The 16,868-nt window shown below is 37.9% G+C and overlaps 1 protein-coding gene across 2 annotated transcripts in view; it reads left to right on the top strand.

The window, feature by feature from the left end:
- SLC30A7 (solute carrier family 30 member 7) overlaps window positions 1–16,868 on the top strand; it is an 81,393-nt gene that overhangs the window by 50,491 nt on the left and 14,034 nt on the right. For both annotated transcript variants that reach the window (XM_039224976.1, XM_039224975.1), the window contains one exon: window positions 10,978–11,068. In XM_039224976.1, coding sequence (XP_039080907.1) covers window positions 10,978–11,068 — 91 coding nt within the window. The remainder of the gene's footprint in view (window positions 1–10,977; window positions 11,069–16,868) is intronic.

Raw genomic sequence — 16,868 nt, 5'->3', positions numbered from 1 at the left:
GATTGTGCATCCTGTTAAGAGGAGGGGCATATTGAGAAAGTGGCATTTGTCCAGAGGAGGGGGAAGACGGCTCTCTGGTGGAGTTAGACACGTCTTTTCCTTGTAAGGTGAACAAGTGTTTTCCTTGTAAGGAGATATTATTGTATCTGTATCTCTTGCCCTGAAATGACAATTTCTACCTTCCTACTAGTTTTCTGAAATTGAATGTGGTAAAGCTGTATTTCTGTCAGCCTCCTTTGTCTTGCATTCCTAGTACATCACATTGCAGGGGACTCTTCTTTCAGAAAGCAAGGGACTATTCCCAACCTTTTTTGTTCTGTAAACATTTGTTTTCTTGGGGTTGTTTTGTCTGACTTTATCTCATGTAATAGATTATAATTGTTAATGGAAAGATAATTTTCTAAACTCTAAAAGGTGGTAAGCATCATGTGCAAGGACCAGTTATCAATATGGATTACGGTGTCTTCTAGGAGTAGAAACTGGGTAAAGTCTTATTCCTTAGTGTCTAAAGGACACTGGATTTGTTCTGTTTGGGTAGCAATATATTTATAGGTCAAACCCTATATTTTTCACTCTTGTGTGCCTCATATAGTTTTTGTTTGCTTTGTTTTCTGGAGTTTTTGGGGGGTGGGGAGGTTCAGGAGTGGAATTTAGTGATTCATCACTTAAATATAACACCCAGTGCTCATCCCAAGAAATGCCCTCCTAGTGCCCATCACCCATTCACCCATCCCCTCACTGACCTCCTCCCTTCCAGCGACCCTCGGTTTGTTCTCTGTGGTTAAAAGTCTATAATAATTTGCCTCCCTCTCTGTTTTTCTTTTATTTTTCCTTCCCTTCCCCTGTGTTCATCTGTTTTGTCTCTTAAATTCCACATATGAGTGAAATATATTTGTCTTTCTCTGAAGGACTCATTTTACTCTGCATAATAAATTCGAGTTCCATCTACATTATTGCAAATGGCAAGATTTCATTCAAAAAGTAAAAGTAAATTTTTAAAATTGGAAATCACATGAAGTTGTTTCAACTCTGATTTATTTATTCACTCTTAATCTTTTTTCACTGTTTTTCAGTTGTTGCCAAAGGAAAAAAAAATAGTCCCTTTTGGCTCTTTAATTTTAATGTTCATTGTTAATTTGTGTGTAATCAGTTTGTAACTCTCTTCCACTAGCTATAGCCTGCACTTACTTAAGTTACTCGGTTCTTTTGGTTAATTAATGCTTGGAAAACATGACTTCCACCCCTATCTCAGCAGCTAAGTATTTTCATGTAGTCAGCATCCACTGTAACGTAGCAATTAGAAACCTACCTTGAGATATTCAATAAAAGGTCTGTTCTCCCAGTGGTATTTTAAAAGTTTACTTTGGGTAAACAATTAAATAAACGTCCTTTTGGCTTTCCTTTGTATTTCCCATGTTTGGTTTACTTCTCACAAACATGTGACTTCAGAAGTTATCGCTGAGCATGGGTCCGTAATAATAACTAGCCGTCAGGGATTTGCTTCTATTCAAATTTTGACAAACCAGGCAGCAGTAAAATTCATATTGTTACTACTGTTCATCTTTTCCTGAGCTTTTAAATTTCTTTCTGTGGGCCAGACCTCCTATACACTCTGAAGATCAGCTTTTCCTAAAGTCACAATTCTCCTGTACGTAAAGGCATTTTGTAAGCACTAGCAAAGTCATTTTGATGACTTCATTGGAGGAAATATTGCAGAGCGGTTAAGAGCCTTTGCCATGAAGCCAAAGTGCCTAGGTTCAAATCCTGGTTCACCATTTAGCTGTGTGACCTCGGCCAAGTCACTTAGCCTCTCTGTGCTTCAATTTTTCATCTTTAGAATGGGGTTAATAGGAATACCTATCTCATAATTTGTTATGTATGGATTAAATGGATTAAGGTATATAAAGTCTAGAACAAATTGGCAAAAAATTGTGAAGCACTGTATCAGTGTTAATTGCTTGCTTGCCTACCTTCCTTCCCCCAAGGAATGCTGTTGGATAACATTCACTTAAATGGTTTCTCTCTTATGATGTTAGCATGCCCTCCCCCCCCCCCAACTGACCCTTATTTATTCACTATCAACTAGGGAAAAAAGAGAGAAAGGAAGGAAAGAATAAAAGAAATATAGTTCATTGGATGGACTTCCTCTGTCATGTAGGAGGGTACAGGGAGTTGCCGCATGTTAACAGTGCCCCTTTTCTACTTCCCTCTGGCATCCTTCCTGGGTACTGGATTTCTTCTGAGGAACACGCCCAGCCCTCCAGAGGCAAAGCTCTATCACTGTATGGTGAGGAAGCCTTAAGGTTTGAACATCACATAGATTGAATCAGTTATACATAATACCATTTTTTAACTTAAACCAGATAGGCCCAGTTTAGCTCAGATTCCTAATAGCCTTGTTGAGCCTAGAGATAATCAGCATTTTGGTTCCATTCCTTTTGGATTTTTCTTGCTGATCACAAGGCCTTTTTGTTCTCAGTTAAAACTTGTGATCACTGAAGCTATCTGAATGATAATTAATTTGATTTTGATAGTTGTGATAAATATTTCTTGCCATCTTACTTGGTTTTTCTAAACAAAATGCTGGGTCTTCATTGTTTAAAAATGAGGGCGACTAGTGGCTCAGTTGGTTGGGCTTCTGATTCTTGATTTCAGCTCAGGTCATGATCCCAGGGTCATGGGATTGAGCCCCGCATGGGGCTCTGTGTGGAGTGTGGAGCCTGCTTAGGATTCTCTCTCCCTCCCTCTCTCTCTCTCTCTCTCTCTCTCAGCCTTTCTGTCCTGCTTGTGCTCTCTTGCTCTCTCTAATAATACAATTTTTTTTAAATGCAGATTTCCTTAAAGTACGTTATCTCCTGCTTTTGTCCATTCTAGTCTAGCTACTGCTTTCCAGTGGGTAATGGAAGAGTGGGGAGGTTCTTCCAGATCGCATTATCTTTTCAAGATAAGTGTTGCCATACTTAATACAAATAATGTGAATTTTTTCCTGCCCAGTCTTCTCAGAACTGATTATTTTGTTGAGCTTTTGCCCTCTTACCTCACTGATTCTATTGTCTTGTCCCAAATTCTCTCCCTCTTGACAGGCTATTGGGGTGAATTTACATTCATTTTCTTCTTTACCTACACCTTTGTTCCTTATGGATACAGAATAGATCTTTTAATTTTTTCTTATATTTCTGGTGTGATTTTAGTTTTTTTCCATGAGAATGAACAAAAGAGCTTTTATTAAGATAATAAATTGCAAAGCAAGAATAGGGAATGGTGATTGTTCCTGCCAAAGCGTAATTCTTTCTCACCTGTACCTAAACAGAGAATAAGATACTTTTGCTTTTATTTCTAGAAATTCTTCTGGGGAGTGATTAAATTGAAGGCAACTTTATTGTTTTCCTATTTATCTATTACTTTGAAGGGTTGAAATCACATCAAATAAGAGTATTCTATATTCTAATTATCTTCCACTAATGTTTGAAGTTTGTAAATAGATTATACATACAGCAGACATGTGTTAAATGCTTATTATATTGCAAGCACTGTGCTGGGCCCTGGGAATAAAAAGAACATGGCATGGTCTCTGGCCCTGGAAGACTTCATCACGCTGAGGCCCCGCAGTGCAGTGCAGAAGCTTGAATGGTAGATTCAGCCCGTCCAACTCTGCCTCATGGCAAGGTGTGACTGAGAGCAAGTTGTCTTACTCCCCCTGAGCTGGTTTCCTCTTCTGTAAAATGAGAGAGTTGGGCTAAGTGATCTATACGCCTGGTATTCGATCATTCCAACATGGGATATTTTTCTTAAGGTTACTAACTTAAGGGTGGTGTGAGGATCAAACTAGAAAAATTGTATGAAAGCATTTTAAAAACTATTAAGTGTTGTCTAAACAAAGATATTACTAATTATTTACTAATTTGACATTATTTACTAATGTTTTTGATCCAAAGACCAGATGCATTAGGTGTTATAACTAAGTTGCAGAAGTTTAAGGAAAAGGATGACCTTTTCATGACTTTGGCTCTGAGTTCTAGGGATATTTTAGGGTATTTTATTATCACTGTTATTAAGTAAAGTAGGGACTCTGTAAATGTGCATCGATTTAAGCCATAGGTTTGAACTCTGTATAATTATAAGGTACACCACAGTCCCTGTGGTTTGGGGTTATCTCTTCTATATTACGCTTATGGAATTCTGGCTTAATTAAGGTAATTGTTCATCAGTATGAAATAATTGTATTTATGCAAATATGACTGCATATTTACAGCTTCGATAGAACTACTGTTTCTAAACGTAGAGTATATTTCAATTTTGGGTCAGTTTTCTTTGGGGTTTTGTCTAGTAAATATTTTCAAGTGCATGACATATACCAGACCTTCAAATGTATGGGTTGTTTAAAAAGTACAACTATCTTTTCCTATGTTTGCAGATTATAAGAACCCCTGATAATATGCCCAAGGACTAAGCCCATAAGCCAATTCAAAAAGCTGAATCAGTAATTATGTTTTAATTATTATTATAGGTGTTTATTCTCAGATCTAAGTAATAGTTTCAGCTCTCTGAAATTTTTTATTGCTAAGCATTAAGATTATCACCAGTCTATTCTTCAGAAGTTTTCATAATGTATACCCTTTTCTTTTGTTTGGCTTATTCATAATTATGGCTAGATAATTTACTGTTGAAACGGTGAGACTCTTTCAATAAAAGCTCCTTCCAAAGTAAGATTTGAGTATATTTTCGTTTACAAAGTTACTGGCAATAAAGAGTAATAACTATTGTTTATTTAATCTGTTAGCATTTAAACTTTCACATTAATTTTATGTTTATGACTATATGATTATAAATTTGATTTACCTTCAGCTCTTTAAGAATAAAACCATTACCCTGTTTTACTGGTAAACTCATATACCTAATGACTCATGCCTTTTATATATGCTAGGAAAATGGTGTTTCATTGTTAAAGTTAGAATTGAGTTAGTCAACCAGAAGTGAACCTCTAATTATTTCCAAATGCTTCCTTTTTGGGTTTGGATGCAGCTCTAAGTGTTAGCTCAGTCAGGAATTTGCTAAGCTTGTCTTTTTCCCCATATCCTTTCATTATGGGTAGATAGATCCATGCTAAAATCTGTTTTATGATTTCCCATTACGATAGTTAATCAGAAAAATATGACACAAACTCCTGAGCTAAACACAATTTTAAAAGGCAAAAATAAAGTTTCTGCAGGTTTCTTTTACATTTTTATGATCTTTGAAATTGTTACAGAAATTGACCTTGGTTCTGAATTGCATGTCACCGTGTGATTTAGCAAGTACCTTTCCCCCTCTTCCACAGTTTCATGCCCTACTTATAGTTACAGCTGAAATCCTTCCTGTTAGACAAAATTAGTGTGACACATCCATGTGCTTTGGTGAAATGCTTGCTGCTGTTGAATGTAAACATTTCATTAAAATTCTACTGAAGCAGGCAACCATTTCAAATTTTATAATATAGCAAAATCAACACACACCTCATTGATCCTTGCCAAAAAAGGCTCTGTTCTATATTATTTCCTTATCATTATGATATCTTTTATTTGGTTATTTTTAAACTAATTAACTTGATTAAAATGTTTATTTGCATTAAGATTCTTGAATTGACTGTTAAAGTGAATGATTTCTAAATTCCGTGTTTATTCAAATAGTGTGTTATCTGTGATCATGGTACATGGAACAATTCTAGAATCTTCAAACTAAGCGCCACATGTGAATAAATGAATTTTATGTGAAAAGAAGAAATAATCGTCCGTCCGTCCTTCCTTCTTTCCTTCCTTCCTGCCCCCCTCCTGTCCCTTCTCCTCCTCCCCCTCCCCCTTCTTTCTTAAATGAATGTGGTGGCAAAGAGTAGCTGGCTTTGGGAGGCAACATACACGGAATGTAGACATAAAAATTTGAACAAAGGTTTGGATAAATTTGTAGATGGTCGTTCTGGATGACTTATTAAGAGACTGTATTAGGGGAATGTCCTTTATGGTTTTAAGGCTGATCTCTTCAAGGATTATTATAGTTTGGACTCAGCCATCTCTTACTGTGTTCTAGCTAACACAAAAATTAGAAAAACTAGACTATGCCTAGGTATTCTAAAACATTACAAATATTTTGAAACTTGTTTGCAAAAAGATGTTTCACACCTTCTACGTAATATCATTGCTCACAGTGTTTGCCTTCTGCTACAGTAAAGTCTGTATTCTCTTTTCCATTTTTGCCCATTTTTCTTTATTTGTAAAGGAATATTTAAAAGTAAGTTACCAACATATTAATAAAGAAAACTGTTCACCAAAAGTTCATGGGAAATGTAAATGGACATAGGCATCATCCTCAGTTCTCCATTCATATGCGTCTTCTTCCAAATGCAGGGCCCTCAATGAGTGTTGCCTGACTTCCAGTGACCTGTCTATAGGCTTTTTCAAAAGTTTTGAATTCCGTTAAAGTAGCTGTTGTGAATTATTTATCTTTTTATTTCCAGTGCCTAGCACATAGTTGGCATATAATAAATGTTTGTTGACTTGAACTTTTCAAAATTGAATTTGGAGTCTAAAGACTTGATCTTTTTAGTCTAGCTCTCCTACTCACTAGCTGTGTCTTTTAGCAAGTTCTTTTCATGTTCTAGGCCATCATTTCCAACTCTAGAGTAAGATTCTATCTGGTTCTAGGAAATATGATGCCAAAGAGGGCATATAGTAGTGTTCAGTAATTGCTTACTCATATTGTTTGCTTAGTAAAATTCATTTGCAGAAGCAAATCAATTTGCCAAGAAGATCTCATCTCATTTTGTGACTCTGCCTCCCAGAAAGAGACATATTCTTTCATCTCCAACTATATTCTTGCACTAGTATTCCTTATAGTTTGACCATTTTTTTTCTCTTATGGAATGAAAGATGAAGATGGATTGAATTGCCTAGATATGTAATCCACTTCATCATTTTACAGATGAGAAAATTGGTGCTCTGGAAGGCTTATACATGTTGTCCAGAGTTATTTAATGGCAGAATTAGAACCCAAGTATCATGATTTCTGTTTGAGTGCCTTTTCCACCTCAAAAATCTTTAGGTGTTATTAGTAGTTCCTTGGGATAAAGACTGAAGAAGAAATGATCAAAATAGCTAAATTTTTCTGTGTGGTTCAAAGAGGTACATGGAAAAAAAACCCTCTTCTCAAAATTTTATTATAGGACAACCATTTTTGTGCCTCACTTTCTGAAAAGTACAGTAAGGAAAGTAGGAAAACATAAAAATTGTAAGTTAGTTTATAAAACTATTCTGTGACCGATCCTTTCTCTTTCCTGAGAAATGACAGAGAATAAAGAAAAATGTCACAATGGTTGAACTGTAGCTTATAAGTCTACCTTCATGTTTTTCTTTACCTTTTTTTATAAACCCAGGGCATCCTCACCTGTATAATATAACAGCACAGTAGATAGAAACAGACACTGCTCTTGAGGTTACATTAAGGAATAACCAGTATTTTTTTGCTGTAAAAATCCTTAACCCCCCCCCCTTCCAGTTGCTTTCCACTCATTTTTGTTCCTCTAACATTGCCGTCGGTAGCACAGATTTTTTTTTTTTTTTTTTTTTTCTTGAAGAGCACAGAGAAGACATTTCATACAGTTGGGAAAAGAACAGTTTGGGATCAGGACATATACTCTACAAGGGGTGACACTTGAGATTTTAAAGAAGGTTAGAAGCCAGACTACGAGGCAGTTTAGGGACAACATTCTAGGCAGAAGTGACAGCAAGAGCAAAGCATGAAAAGAAGGAACAGCTAAAAGTAAAGTGTAAGTATGTTTGGTTTGAGGGCTTAAAATGTGAAGCAAAGATTGATAGCAGGTGAAGCTAGACAGGGCAGATCCCCCAAAAATACCATGTTAAAAAGATTACATTTAATCCTCTAGGCAGTGGGGAGGTTTTAAGGGATTTTTTTTTAATGAGGAAGGGATAATAGGGTCAGATACTGATTTTAGATAGTCTAATAGGTTTATAAAGAATGATTATATTAGTTATCTAAGAATACATAACAAATTATTAAAAAAAGAAAACCAAAAACCTAGTAGCTAAACTAACAGGCATTATCTTATAGTTTTTGGTTCAGGAACCTGGTCATAGCCAGTGAGGCTCCTTGGCTGAGAGTCCTTCACAAGATGGCAGTCAAGGTGTCACCCAGGGCTACAGTCAATTCAAGGTTCATATGGGGGGAGAATCTACTTCTAAGCTCACTGAAATGAAGTACTGAGGTCCTTTTGGACTATTGGACTGAGGGTCTCAGTTCCTCTAAGAGGTATTCCTCAGTTCCTTGTCACTTAGGCCTCTCCACAGAACAGCTCACAACATGGTAGCTATGCACAATGTGAGAGAGCAAGAGAGCAGGGTGAGCGAGATGGAAGCCAGAGTCTTTTAACCTGATTTTAGAAGTGCCATGTCCTCACTTTTGCTGTACATTATTCAAGTCATCAGGCCCTAGCTTTATTTAGGTCACTAGGTCCTAACAAGTTGCTGGGTCCAGCCCATACTCAAGAGTAGGGGATTACACAAGAACATGAATATTAGGGAGGTGTGGGCCATTGGGATCCAGTTTGAAGCTGCATATCACAATGGACTTGAAATAAGACTCGAGGCAAAAATGGCCCACTTAGGAGGCTATTATAATAATCCAAGTGAAGATATAGAGATTACTGTAGATGTGTGTAGTAGAATGAAGGGAAAAGAACGGAGGCAAGAGATATTTAGGATGTTAAATCCTGAGAACTTAGTGATTTAGAGCATGGAGGTTTTAAGAGAGAAGAAGGAATTAAAGGTGGCATCTAGTTCTTACATAGCCTCTTAATCTGACTAAAGAATATTTTCCCTTAAATGTGACTTAACCTCCTGTCCACCTTGAGTTTTTCATCTTCACTACTGCCATCCCCTACATGCTTTTTGTCTTTTGAGCTTTTCCTTGATGTCACTTTACTATTTCTTCACTAATCCAGTTAGACACTACTTATTTCTGTCCATATCTGTTTAATTTTCCTAGTTGTCTCTGTTCTTATCTTACTCTCATTATCCAAGTACTTATCACTGTGCACTTAAGGTGTGGAAACTGTCTTAATTGCTTCCCTCTGCCCATTTTCCTATCTTTAATCTAGAGTCTAAAACATCTAATATTTGCATATCTCTCATTGATTTAACCAACTAGTATTTATTGTGGGCCGACTCTGGAACCAGCACCTTACTAGGCCTCCCTGAGGAACGTAATCGCGAGGACAACAAGCACCGTCTCTGTTCTCATTGTCTTTATTCTTTGAGTGTCTCCTCTTCCTCTCTACCAGTCAGAAGAAATATCAGTCATTTTGGGGGATGCCTGGCTGGTTCAGTCAGAGGAGCATGTGACTCTTGATTTTGGAGTTGTGAATTCAAGCCCCATGTCAGATGTAGAGATTACTTAAATAAAAATAAAACTTAAAAAAAAATCACTAAATTTTAAGGTACATTTCATCTTCTACCTATCTTGACATATGTAATGTTCCTTTTGTATCTGTCTCCTACAGCTATAACTAGGAGGGGTTTTACTTTGGAAATGTTGTGACTCTCCGAAGTTTAAAAGGGAGCACTGGGCTTAAGCCATTAGTGTAAGGAAGCTATTTCTGACATCTTCTGTCAGTCTGCTTCAAGCGGTAGAGCTGTGCCTTGCCACCCTCACCCACTGGAATCATGTGGAGCGGTTTTTAAAAACATGCATGCGTTGGAGCACTGGGTGGTTCAGTTGGTTGAGTGTCCGACTCTTGGTTTTGGCTCAGGTCATGATCTTATGGTTTGTGTTTGAGCCCCCGTATCAGGCTCTGCGCTGACAGCATGGAGCCTACTTGAGATTCTCTCTCTCTCTCTCTCTCTCTCTCTCTCTCCGCCCCCCCCTTTCTTTCTCTCTCTGTCCCTCCCCTCCTTGTGCTCTCACTCTCTCTCAAGATAAATAAAAACCTAAAAATTAATAAAAAAATAAAAAGATGCCTTGACCTCCCCTCAAAGAAAGATTCTGACTTAATATGTCAGAAATGAAAACAAAGAAGGCTCTAAGCTGAATCTGATGTCTAGGTACGTAAGAGAACTACTGCAATAGAAGCACCTTCATCATTATGCTGTTAATTGTTTTGTGTACAGTTAACCATCCAAATAGCTTAAATCAGTGATTTCCAAATACTGGTGAAGGACTAGCTACAGCGATGCATAGATACCCAGGCCCTGTCACTTTTGCTGATACACTACATCTGTGTTATATCCAGGCTTCCCTGTGTTTTATTTCTTTAATTTCTTTAATCTTTTTTTTTCTTGAAAGAGAGAGAGCGAGCGAGCGAGCAAGGAACAGAGAGAAAGAGAGACACAGAATCCAAAGCAGGCTTCAGGCTCAGAGCTGTTAGCACAGAACCTGACCCAGGGCTCAAACTCCTGAACTGTTAGATCACAACCTGAGCCAGAATTGAGCTATCCAGGCACCCTTCTCTATTTTTTAAATAATGAAAGAAGACTGATATATAATTGGGCAGGAAAGTTATTGGATAAATGGACCAATATACCATATTAATTTTTTTGTAATTTTCTTTACAATACTCTTCAGATACACACATGTAAATATTTGGTAAACATCAAGGACCAGTCAGCCATGATATGCTTTATAGATTACACTGGAAGATTCTGGTCAGTTGAAATCATATTTTAAATAGCAGTTGAATGACTCCTATGTTTAGATTTTTAGATGCTTCAGTACTATTCAGCGGTATAGTTCCCTGTTTCATATGTTGGCTCTTTTATTTTCAATAAGAACTTAACGATCACAGGAAAAATTTAGAACAATGACTTGATTCTTTTTTCCTCATATTATTCTGATAAATCTTACTATAGTCTAGTATAGAAAGGTATATTATTACTTTCTTGCAGAATGGGATTGTCAGAATGTGGATTTAATAAATGTTTTCTTCCTTTTCTTTAGTGTTATTCCTCTTTTAAGAGAATCTGTTGGCATATTAATGCAGCGGACCCCTCCGGTGTTGGAAAATACTCTGCCTCAGTGCTATCAGAGGGTAAGTTTCAGAGCTCCCAAGCCATTAGATTTTATGTTGTTTCCAAGCTGTTAGGGTTTTTAACTTTTACAAATATGGGAAGCATATGTGTATAATTTAGTATTTCTTCCAAGATTGAATGCTGACCATGAATGCCATTTATACAAACCAGAATAAAATCATTGGAAAATATTGAACTTTACTAAGGAAAATGTGGTAGAACTTGACCTCATTTAGAGTTTGAGCCATTTTTTTAAAATATAGGTATGAATAGCAGATGATGTAAGCATTTATTCAACCTATATTTTTTGAGCTCCTGCTTTGTGCCGAATAAGGTACTAATAAGGTACTAAGGATAGAAAGGTAAGCAAGACAGACAGTGTCTCTGTTCTCAAAGAGTTTATAGTCTAGTAGAGAAAAAAGGCACTAAACATTGACAAGTAGGAAAATGTCCATGATGTTACTGTAATAGAAATAAAACAAAGTGATGTGGTAGACGTGGATGGTTACTTTAGATTCACTGAGGGAATCATATTCAAGGAAATTGAAACCTTGATGACAAGGAGCCAGCCTTATGAAAATCGTGGAGGAGAGGGTTTCAGGCAAAGGAACAGTTTATGCTTAGCACAGAAGTTCTGTGGCCGGAACTATATTCAAGTTGTGAAGAACAGAAGAAAAGCCTACTAGCCAGAGCCTCATCGACAAAGGCGTGAGAGGCTGGAAAGGCTGCAGAGAATGGTAGGGGTCAGGTCATACGGAGATTTTGGTCTTACTGAGAGATTTAGATTTTGTTTTAATCCAGTGGGAAGCATTAGGAAGCTTTTAGGCAGAGATGGTGTCTTAAAACTTCTGTTTTTAAAAGATTATTCTGCTTACTACTGGAGAACAAACTCTAGAGAGAATGAAAGCAAAGAAAACCAGTGATGATGCTGTTGTCATCTCTGTGGGGAGAAATGGTGGCTAGGACTAGAGGTAGCAGTGAAGATGGAGCTAAGGACACATTTGGGATACATTTTCAGAGATGGATTATATATTAGTGGAGATGCTGATGGTAGATGCTGATACCATTTGTTAAGATTAAGGTTGTGTCAGTGCAGGTTTGAAGATGGAAAATCCCCCAAATCAAGAGTTCTATTCTGGATATGTTGGAATTGAAATGGCTCCTATAGGCATAGGGAAAATGTCAGTGAAGGGATATGTCCCTGGTGTTCAGGGACAGATTAGGTGGGCCTAGAAAAATTTTTGAGACATCAATATATGAATAATATTTAAAATATTAGGATTATATCAGATTACCTTGGGAGAACTAAGCTCTCTTCTTTTTAGCTTTACTTCAGCTCCAGATTTAGAGCACAGGTGGCGGAAAGCCGGGAAAGGGACCTGGCAAACCAGAAGAGTGTAGTCTCTCAGAGCTGAAGAAGGAGGTAGTAATCAGCTGCCCCGAATCTTTCTGTGGGGCAAGCAGGCTAGGAACAGAGAAGTGATCATTGACTGGCATCATGAACGTAGCTAATGACCTTGATGAGACTGGTGTCAGAGGAGTTTAGGGAGGAGAGCATGATTTGAGTAGATTAAGGAAAAAATAAATTGGGGAAATTAGGGGTAATAGCTACAGACCACTGTTTTAAGAAGTGTTGCTGTTAAAAGGAGCAAAGAAATGATTTGACAGCCTGAGTATGGATGTAGTATCAGGCAGTGTCAGTTTTTAAAATAAGATATTTTACAACAGTCCTATCCCATAGAACTTTCCCCTAGTAATGGAAATATTGTATAATCTGCACCATCCAGTAAGGAAATCAGCAACAACATGTGGCTATTGAGCACTTGAAGTATGGCTTAGCACAACTGATTTTTTTAATATATTTTCATTCTCATGTATTTAAATAGGTGCATGTGTCTAATGATCTGTGTATTACACAGCATAGTTCAGGAGCATGTTTGTTGTTGATAGGAACGGGTCATCCTCGAGGAAGAAATCGAGGTAGTGAAGGTGGCTGTTGAAAGAACGAAGTTCTTGAGAAGACAAAGGATAGAAGCAAAAGCCCTATGGAGGAATGCAGTGTAGAGGGGAGCCAGGGGTACCATATCCCTGGAGGGGAGGTAGAAAGTGCTGACGTAGGGGCCCTTGGGTGGCTCAGTCAGTTAGGCATCTGACTCTTGACTTTGGCTGAGGTCATAATCTCATGGTTTATGGGTTCAAGCCCCATGTTGAGCTCTGCCCTGGCAGTGTAGAGCCTGCTTGGGATTCTCTCTCTGTCTGTCCCCTGCTCATGTGCTGTCTCTTTCTCAAAATAAATAAATAAACTAAAAAAAAAAAAAGTGCTTTACATAGATGAGGGTCACCTGGCGGATTTGGTGGTATAGGATAAGGGATTTTCTATGTACTTTTATTTTCTTTATGACTTATAAGGCAGTGTAATCAAACAAAGAGATTAGAAGGCCGGAGGAAAAAGGAGAAGGTATAAAGGGTTTTTTTGAAGGAGAGAAAGTGAAGTGTTGCCCATTTTGACATTTATGATTATAATTGTAAGGTAGGATAGTCATCATAATTGGGGAAGAGAAAGGGGCAATTTATTGAATGCCTACTGTAAAGCTGGTCCCTGTACTAAGTATTTTACATATATATTGTTTCTGGTCTTCACCATATCTATACAGGGTAAGTTTTATCTTCCTTTCCATAGGTAAAATTGAGGCTCAGAAAATTTAAATAACTCATCCAAGGTCACAAATGCTAGTGGCTAAGCCAGGATTCTACTCCTTATCCGTCTGACTCCAAAGCTCGTGCCCCTTCTGTTCTACACACTGTCAGAGTAGTAAAAGCAACACAGATTTTTCATCTGTAACTATGATTCCCCCGTATTTTTTAATGTGATGAGAGTTAAAGTCAGTTTATATAGGAATCATTCCTAAGTCTTGCTACAAGAGTACTTGCTTTCTTAGAGGTAGAAGAAATGTATTCAGATGGTTGTTTCCCTCACAGGAGACCATCCCCTGAGGATGCCATTTAGAGAAACGTAGGGGGATATCAGGTTCAAGCCACTGCGTCATTAGAGTCCTGAAAGAGGAAGAAAAAGTCCACCTTGAGCTCCTTTCCCAGCAAAAGCAGTTTTTAAAAAGGGCATAGTAGGTATTGTCCCAAATTTCCTATCAACTGTCGTGGAGTTTATAGAAAATAATGCCTAGATTCATCAAGTTCTGATAAAAATGAATATTTTTGATAGATCGAAGTTTAACTTTTTCTGAACATCCCAAATGGCTTACGTAAAAATCAAAAAATCTCAGAATTGAAAAGAATCTTGTCTTTTTGGTAATAGGCATTCTAACAGGTGTAAGGTGGTATTTCATTGTGGTTTTCATTTGCATTTCCCTGATGATTAATGTCTCATTAATGTCATCTCTGGAAAAAAGACTATTCTAATCCATTGCCCATTTTTTATTTTTTTTAATTTTTTTTGTTTTTTTTTTTTTTAACTTATTTTTGAGACAGAGAGAAACAGAGTATGAGTGGGGGAGGAGCAGAGAGAGAGGGAGACACAGAATCCAAAGCAGGCTCTAGGCTCTGAGCTGTCAGCACAGAGCCTGATGCAGGGCTCGAACCCAGGAACTGTGAGATCATGACCTGAGCCGAAGTCAGACACTTAACCGACTGAGCCATCCAGGTGCCCCTGCCCATTTTTTAAAATGTTTATTTATTTTTGAGAGAGAGACAGAGACAGAGCATGAGTGGGGAAGGAACAGAGAGAGAGGGGGACAGAGAATCCAAAGCAGGCTCCAGGCTCCAAGCTGTCAGCACAGAGCCCGATGTAGAGCTTGAACCCACAAACCGTGAGATCGTGACCTGAGCCAAAGTCAGACGCTTAACCAATGGAGCCACCCAGGCGCCCCAGTCCATTTTGTAATCAGATAGTTTCTTTTTTTGCTATTGAGTTGTATGAGTTCTTTTTAGATTTTGTATATTAACCCCTACATTTTTAATTTTTAATGGTCTTTCACATTTACTTTTTGTCTCATATTATGGCATTTTTCTGTATTTCCAGAAATATCCATTTTGTCTAGGTTTTCAAAATTATGTTTTTATTTTGTGGTGTTGATGTATATATATTATACATGCACACACACAATTTACTGACCACTTACCTGGGGCAGGCACTGTTTTAGGCACTAAGGATACAAAACAAAAAAACAAAAATACATCCCTTGCCCTTAATGAGCTTATTAAGTCCTGCTGGAGAGACAGGCAATAAAAAAACATAGATAACGTAAAGGAGTAATGTAGTATGTGATAGTGTGCTTTAAAAAGTAAAACAAAGCAGAGAAATGTAAAAGTGAAAATATTATTTTAGATGAAGTAACAGGAGACTTAGATAACTTACTGAGAAGATGACATTTGCATAAAAACCCACACAGTGGGGCGAGTAGAAATCTGGAAGGGAGGGATCCTGCAGGCAGAGGGAACAGCGGGTACCCTGAGGCAGGAGTGTGCCAGACTTCAGCCAGTGGTGAGGAGGCTGGGTCAGCTGGGGAAAAAGGAGCATAAGCCAGGGCAGTAGTGAGGCGGTCAGATAAAAGGGGAGCCAGGTGACACCGGTCCGTGTAAGTCATCATGAAAGCGCTCATTTTTATCCCGAGGATTTTGAACTGACAAGTGGCGGTGGCAGCATATGACTTAAAGTATCAGGATTGCACTCGGGCTGCTCTGATGAGAACAGATGGAAAAGGTGCAAGGCTAGAGATAGAGCAGTTATTGAAATATTTTATTATTATTATAATTATGCTATTACAATCTAGACTTGAGATAATGCTGTCTTCAGCTAGCTGATAGCAGTGGAGATGGTGAGAAGCATTTGGATTCAACTTAGTGGTAACGCTTTGTATGTTCATAAGCTACACATTCGTGTAGTATCACCTTTATGGTTTTTAAAATCTGTTGTTTGTAGTTGGTCTCCCATTTCATTCCTTTTTTTTTTTTTTTTTTAAACCTCCATCAGACTTTGTGTTCCCAGTGGTTGTCAGCTTAAGGTTATGGAGACCTTAAGGAGCCATTGGAAAAACTTAGAGACTTCCCTCTCTTTTTTGTTGTCACATGATTCAGAGAAGGGTGTGTGATGGCATTTAGCTCCTTGGGGGCTGGGGATGCAAAGGGTCTTGTCATTTGTGACACAGTGAAGAACTGTCCTGTCCAAAGTATGCCTCCGTTAAGAAATACTGACTTCTCTCTTCACTGATCTCTACTTCACTGATCCTTTCAAAGAACTACTTTTTTGATCTAGTGAATTCTAAGTTTCTAAATCTCTGGTTCATTAATTTATGTCCTTTATTTCCTTCCTTCCATTTTCTTGGAGTTTACTTTTTTTGTTCTTTTTATAGTTTCTTAGCTCATTTGTGTTCTCTGATCAGTGTGTTTGAAAATGTAAATTTCCGTCTAGGCGCTCTGTCTGCTGTGCCCTACAAATTTTGGTAGGGCTTCATTCATATTTCCCAAACACCTGCCCCGGCACATAATGAGTACTCGATAATTATTTGTTAGTTAATTCAAATATCTCCAACCCTGTTTTTAATTTTTTTTAATGTTTATTTATTTTTGAGAGCGAGCATCTGTGGGGGAGCGGCAGAGAGAGGGGGCGACACAGAATCGGAAGCAGGCTCCAGGCTCTGAGCTGTCAGCAGAGTCTGATGAGGGGCTGGAACCCATGAATCATGAGATCATGACCTGAGTTGAAGTTGGAAACTTAACCGATTGAGCCACCAGGTGCCCCTCTCCATCCCCTTTTTTGAACCAGAGAATAGAATCCATGTTTACTGATATGTCATGTAATAATAT

This window comes from Hyaena hyaena, unplaced genomic scaffold (assembly GCF_003009895.1).
Source record: "Hyaena hyaena isolate Hyena2069 unplaced genomic scaffold, ASM300989v1 scaffold_1835, whole genome shotgun sequence".
Classification (NCBI taxonomy): Eukaryota; Metazoa; Chordata; class Mammalia; order Carnivora; family Hyaenidae; genus Hyaena; species Hyaena hyaena.
This window is presented reverse-complemented; position numbering and strand designations above follow the sequence as displayed.